Source organism: Bufo bufo, chromosome 2, assembly GCF_905171765.1.
Source record: "Bufo bufo chromosome 2, aBufBuf1.1, whole genome shotgun sequence".
Classification (NCBI taxonomy): domain Eukaryota; kingdom Metazoa; phylum Chordata; class Amphibia; order Anura; family Bufonidae; genus Bufo; species Bufo bufo.
In genome coordinates, this window is record NC_053390.1 from 325,086,982 (window position 1) to 325,094,251 (window position 7,270).

The 7,270-nt window shown below is 41.2% G+C and overlaps 1 protein-coding gene across 4 annotated transcripts in view; it reads left to right on the forward strand.

The window, feature by feature from the left end:
• FANCC (FA complementation group C) overlaps positions 1–6,885 on the forward strand; it is a 232,816-nt gene extending 225,931 nt beyond the window's left edge. For all 4 annotated transcript variants that reach the window (XM_040416994.1, XM_040416993.1, XM_040416992.1 and 1 more), the window contains exon 15: positions 6,444–6,885. In XM_040416994.1, the coding sequence (XP_040272928.1) occupies positions 6,444–6,575 (132 nt within the window). In that variant the 3' untranslated portion in view covers positions 6,576–6,885. The remainder of the gene's footprint in view (positions 1–6,443) is intronic.
• The last annotated feature ends 385 nt before the right edge of the window (positions 6,886–7,270 follow it).

The window sequence follows — 7,270 nt, forward strand, 5'->3', positions numbered from 1 at the left end:
GAACGCCTGGCGGAAAATGAGGAATCAATATTGGGGTGCAGAACAGTATTGAAATCCCCGCATACAACCACTTTCCCCTGTTTAAGCCTGTTCACGTTGCGCATAAGTTTATGTAAAAAAGCCAACTGGTGTGAATTAGGGGCATATAGGTTAACCAGCGTATATACAATACTGTTAATGGAGCAAACTAGGATAATATATCGACCTTGTGGGTCAATTTTGGACTTAATATGAGTGTAGGCGACAGTATTTTTCACCGCGATCAGGGTACCTCTCTTTTTCTTGTCACAATGCGAATGCAGGATATCAGGAAACAGGCGGTGGCGCACTCTGTCAGCATCTGCTTGTAGTAGATGAGTCTCCTGAATACACAGAACATCAACATTAGCTGCCAAAGCTTCTTTCCACAAATAAGACCTTTTCTGAGGACAGTTCAAGCTTTTAACATTAAGGGACATGATCTTAAGACCCATGATGTCAAGAGGGAACTACCAGTTTAATCCTTAGTGTGGAAACACAGTATTAGGATTCAATATCAATGAGACAGAGATTGCTGGCACTTACGGTTCAACAATAGGGAAAAGAGGGAGGAGGGAGGGAAGAATAACAAACAAACAAATAAGACTTAAGTATCCGACTCAGTAGGTATTGAACAGGATGGATATACCCGCCTAGGTGATGGCAGGGCGAAAGTTCAATGCTAGATTGGAGTAAACCAAAAGGGTAGTGGTGACAGAGGGACCTGCACCTAGACATAAACTCTGCTGGTTCAGCGCCCGAACATAAAACACAGGAAGACTCAAAGTGATAAACAGAGCTATTCAACTCCACTGCAGAAGTTCCTGCTAATTAGACCTCGCCTGAAGGGGGGGTCCTCCCTCCAATGTAAGTGGAGCATCAGAGACTATGGTGGTGGGGTCAGCTCCCACGTTGCCAGTGGACAGTGGAATCTGCCAGAGGTGAAGTAATTGCTTCCATTCTTCCAGGGTCTTGATGGCGTGCGTTTGTCCATTCTTGCGGACGAGGATTTTTAGAGGATAGCCCCATTTGTATGGAAAGTCATTATCTCTGAGGGCAGTCGTAATAGGCTGAAGTGCTCTGCGTCGACGGAGGGTGACCATGGAGAGGTCTGTGAATAGTTTAATCTTCTGATACGGAGCAGGTAATGCAGTCTTGTTCCTTGCTGCAGCCATAATTGCCTCTTTGGTATGAAAGAAATGAATACGCGCTAGAGTGTCACGCGGAATGTTAGGGCCAAGGTGTGAAGGTTTAGGAAGCCTGTGAGCCCTATCAATCAATGATCATGTCAGGGATTGGTATCTGTGGCAGGAGAGCCCTTATTAACCCTTTCAGGTATGTTTGCAGATCCTGTGGGGCTACATCTTCAGGAATACCCCTGAATTTTACATTGTTCCGTCTGGAACGATCTTCTAGGTCCGCCATTTTCCATTTAATAGCCTCCAGCTCATCAGCCATGGCGTTATGGGCATCAATTATGGCGTTTTGGGATGCGGCAAATTCGCCCATTTTCACCTCCACATGCTGCACCTTATCTTCGGTGGTTTGCAGCCTGGCAGACAGGGGGTTAATCAGCCCTGCTATATCTGCCTGCAGGGAAGATTTCAGGGCAAGAAGCATATTCTTGAGAGAGTCCTCAGTAACTGGCTTATCTGAGGTAGGGAGTAATTGGAAGGGATCCAGGGGTGTAGTAGTGTGAGAGGGGTACTCACTCAGCTGCCGTTGGCCACTGGGATATACCGATTGCTGGCGTTGGAGGCTGATCGGCTGTTCTTGCTGCGCCAGGGAACGGGCGCCATCTTGGATCCCCTGTGTAGTGTGCCGCGAAACTCTGGCCTCCTCCGGCGTCGGTGGAAGTGATGGGGGAGACACATGCAGCAGGTCAGTGCTGCCTGGTAAGACCGGTGGGGAGGGTGAGCAGGCTGTGAGCGCTGGTGACATCGCGCTGATGGGGGATCCTAGTGCCGGCCTGTCTGCTCCGTCGGCGCCATCTTTAGACCGTCCCCAGTCAAAGTAGTTTTCAAGATTCCCATCTTGCATCTTCTGCAGGTGTTTCCTCGTTTTCCCCATTGTGACTGCAGAGGAGTAGAGCATCTGGGAAGGTGGGAGAATGATATTTTTGCGGTGGATAGAGACGAGCAGGCCAGATTGCAGTCGCTGAGGTGCAGGAGCTCTTCACTCAAGCGGCCATCTCGTTTGGCAGCCTATTTACCATGCTATTTAAACTACCCCATAAACACAGTTAAAACAAAACCCTAAAAAACTATATATACCAACGGAATTACCTTTTTCCTGTTCCCTCTGCACAAAAAAATAAATCTTAATCAATAAGTCCCAGGTATCCCAAAATGGTACCAATGAAAACTACATGTCGTCCCACAAAAAACAAGCCACATTTAGCTACATCGAAATAAGGCCATAAAAAAAAAATATTTTTATGAAATGCTATTGCTGTGCAAAAGTATATATATATATATATATATATATATATATATAACAAAAAATATATATATACATATTTGGTGTCACATAATGCTACATGGTGAATGTCGTAAATTTAAAGTACAAAAAACTGTGGCAGAACTGCTTTTTTCAATTATCACCCAAGAAAAGTTAATCGATATATTTTTGCACCCCGAAATGGTGTCACTGATTGCCGTATATCTGTTCAATAGAATGTATAATTTTTAAGGACCTTTAAGAAAAGAGACATTCCAATTCATACCAGTGGAGAAAGCTATTAGACTTATATATGTTCCAAATCCAGTAATTAGTCTTGAGATGTTCTCAATAGAGTTGTAAATGTATTATTGGTAATAAATCTGCAAGGTAATGCCCATTATTGCTCACTGAACCAATGAATGACACTCACTTGTGGGTGACCTTCCACCATTAAAGGGAACCTGTCACCGGGATTTTGTGTATAGAACTGGGGACATGGGTTGCTAGATGGCCGCTAGCACATCCGCAATACCCAGTCCCCATAGCTCTCTGTGCTTTTATTGTGTAAAACAATTTGATACATATGCAAATTAACATAAAAGAGTCATATCTTACTTGTGTGACCAGAGAAGAGTCATATTTTCAAGCTCTGACTCATCTCAGGTTAATTTGCATATGTATCAAATCGTTATTTTTTACACAATAAAAGCACACAGAGCTATGGGGACTGGGTATTGCGGATGTGCTAGCGGCCATCTAGCAACCCATGTCCTCAGCTCTATACACAAAATCCAGGTGACAGGTTCCCTTTAAGCAATCTTCTAAATGAACGATATCGCACATAACTTTTAAAAGTTGCAGCCTGCCTGATCTTAAAGTGCATCTCGAGTGATCCACATAAAAACCTCTTAGGATACACACCTCAGTGTGTAAATATAGGGCACTCATTGAAAAATAACAATGAGTTTCTTACCCAAAAAGGGCTTTTGCACTACAGTAATGTGAGATTACAGGCATATAGAAGAATGACTGGGCCTGGGCTGCAACTGTATCAGTTACATGGCAAAAAATTATAATGACTTCCCATCAGTGAGTTAGCAAGATGATGTCTACAGGACACCAGACGGATCCGTTATGCTGCCTATTGACTTCTATTATGACGGAATGCCTCTTAATAATTGCTTACATGGTACATTCCGTCATAGAATTCCGTTATATTCCGTGATAACAGAATCCATAATGGAATTGCACAAATACCCGAACCTGAACTTGAAAAACACAAGTTCGTTCATCGATAGTCTTAGCTTGATTTACCACTGTCCATGTAAGTTTTGGATCTTCTTATTGATTAGTATATCCACAGTATTCTAATACATTTCTGAGCACAGACAATGGAACTTTTGGGAGATATGTATATTTAAAATTAGGTCTGCAAAAGAAATCTCCTCATGTATATTTAGACTCTTCTTAAAGTGCTCCAGCAGATCTTATTAGAGGATGTACCATTTTCTTTACAACAGATTGTATCTTATCTGAAATTCTTTTTAAAATATTGTGCTTCTGTATCTTGTACAGATTACATTCAAGATGTCCGGTTTTTTCATATTGATGACCTATTCTCTTCACTATTTACCTGTGTACTGACGAAATTGCAGCAGTGGAACAATGTAATTACAGCTACTTTGTCCAGTGGGCTGGAGCAGTTGTAATTCCACTGCTCCGCCACTGCAATATCGATGACAAGTAGTTCAATAGTGAAGAGAGTGCAGCGCTCATGCAAGCGCTGCTGTCTCTTCAAACAGGTGATCAGCGGCTGGTGACTGGAGTCAGACCCACACCGAAAACCAGACAACCTGTTTAAGTTTCTTTCTAGTGATTCTTGCTGTTTTGTTTTATTCTGTTTTCTCAATGGCAGCAATAAAACATGAGACTTACACCCCAATATAATAAGAATATAATAAGGATAAAAGTCAATGACTGTGATATTGCACTATTATAAAATATAAGGAGAAAAGTCAGTGACTGCCTACACTGATATAACATTGCACTATTATAAAATATAAGGAGAAAAGTCAGTGACTGCCTAGACTGATATGACATTGCACTATTATAAAATATAAGGAGAAAAGTCAGTGACTGCCTTCACTGATACAGTCCTGATCAAAAGTTTAAGACCACTTGAAAAAATGGCAAAAAATCATATTTAGCATGGCTGAATCTTAACAAGGTTCCAAGTAGAGCTTCAACATGCAACAAAAAGAAATGGGAGTGAGACAAAACATTTTTTGAGCATTCAATTTAATGAAAACAACGAATAAACTGAAACAGGCAGTTTTTCAGCTGATCAAAAGTTTAGGACCACATGCCTTTAAAAGGCCAAATCTGTGCAAAGATGTGGATTCATTGTCATTTTCTGTCAGGTAGTCACACGTTGTGATGGCAAAGGCAAAAAACCTCTCCCTTTTTGAACGTGGTCGGGTTGAACTGCATAAGCAGGGTCTCTTACAGCGCACCATCGATGCTGAGGTGGGACGCAGCAAGACAGTCATTTGGAATTTCTTAAATGATCCTGAGGGTTATGGAACAAAAAAGTCAAGTGGAAGACCCAAAAAAATTTCACCAGCAGAGTCGGAGGATCCAATTGGCTGTCCGTCAAGACACTGGACGATCCTCGACCCAAATTAAGGCCCTTACTGGTGCTGACTGCAGCCCCATAACCATCAGACAGCATCTGAGACTGAAGGGCTTCAAAAACAAAAAAAGTCTTCAAAGACCTCGTCTCCTTGAACGCCACAGAACTGCTCGTTTGGACTTTGCAAGAGAGCACCAAACATGGGACATTCAAAGGTGGAAGAAAGTTTTATTCTCTGATGATAATTTTTTTTTAACCTTGATGGTCCTGATGGTTTCCAACGTTACTGGCATGACAAGCAGATCCCACCTGAGATGTTTTCTACACGCCACAGTGGAGGGGGCGCCATAATGGTCTGGGGTGCTTTTTCCTTCAGTGGAACAATGGAGCTTCAGGAAGTGCAGGGGCGGCAAACGGCCGCTGGCTATGTCCAGATGTTGCAGAGAGCATTCCTCATGACTGAGGGCCCTCGTCTGTGTGGTAACGACTGGGTTTTTCAACAGGACAACGCTACAGTACACAATGCCCGCAGGACAAGGGACTTCTTCCAGGAGAATAACATCACTCTTTTGGCCCATCCTGCGTGTTCCCCTGATCTAAATCCAATTAAGAACCTTTGGGGATGGATGGCAAGGGAAGTTTACAAAAATGGACAACAGTTCCAGACAGTAGATGGCCTTCGTGCTGCCGTCTTCACCACTTGGAGAAATGTTCCCACTCACCTCATGGAAACGATTGCATCAAGCATGCCGAAACGAATTTTTGAAGTGATAAACAATAATGGCGGAGCTACTCATTACTGAGTTCATGTTTGGAAGTTGGATTTCTGTTTTGGGGGGGTTTCGTTTTTTTGGAGGTGTGGGCCTAAACTTTTGATCAGCTGAAAAACAGCCTGTTTCAGTTTATTTGTTGTTTTCATTAAATTGAATGCTCAAAAAATGTTTTGTCTAACTCCCATTTCTTCTTGTTGCATGTTGAAGCTCTACTTGGAACCTTGTTAAGATCCAGCCATGCTAAATAGGATTTTTCGCCATTTTTCAAGTGGTCTTAAACTTTTGATCAGGACTGTATGACATTCCATTCTATGAAAGATTTGTTAGTTTTTTTTTGCTATATTTATCTTTCCTGTTTCTTTGCAATGCTTTGATTTTAGTATCAAAAATAAAGGACAAGATCTGATCAAATTGTATGGTGCCAGTTCTTGTTTTGGGAAGAATAATTGGAAACATGAACATAGTTTGTGTTGTGGTCATATTTTGGCTTATTAGCATTTGGGAAAGCACACTGCATATTTGTTTGTGGAATATTAAAAGTCGTTTGAGGATAATGTTGCTTGTTTCCTTTCTCTCAGATGACTCAGACACAGGAAGCTACCAGTGAAGTTTCTGACGTACTGGCTCGTACTTTAAGCAGACTTGATATTCCAGGAATGGAATGTCAGAAGATGATCACGATAGTATACAAACTGCTGCAAGATTTATAATATGAATCAGAAAAACAAGAATTAATGTGCCTTATAACATTGTATATACACGTTGGATCCTTCTCTCTTTTCCAGTAAAAGTTTCATGTCTCTTGGCATTGATTTGTCCATATCACTTTTTCCTGTACGAAAATGGAGCTATTTATTCACAGCTTTGACTCCTGAGAACGGCTTATTTAGAATGCAGATGTCAGGAAGTTGCTTGTGAGCAGTTTAATACTGAGTGATTTGGACTTTTCAGCAAGAATATTTTTAACATGATTTATTGTACCACTTGTGTATATTAGGAAATTAAAAAAATGTGTTGTTACTGTGGCCTCTTATTAATAGATGAGTCTGAATAGAATGTACAGTAGTCTGGAATAATAAAGATGTTCAAAAATACATTATTGTTCAGTGGCACTGCTGAAGCAGAGTCATTCAGTTTAATAAAATTGGTTACCCATGTGCAGCCAGGATGTGAATATAGACTCTTCTTTGGCCACTGTGTCCTCTAGGATGTAATTTTCAGGAAGGCATTATATATGTAATACTGTCTCCCCTACTGTAAATTTAAAGCATATTAGAGGCTCCTTCACTATATAAAAGCATAAGGACAATAACTAAGTACATTCAATACAAGGTATGGAACTGTTAAGGTGATTTAATATTCTTTGTAATTTATACTAAAGAGTATAAAATTCCCTGTAGTACAC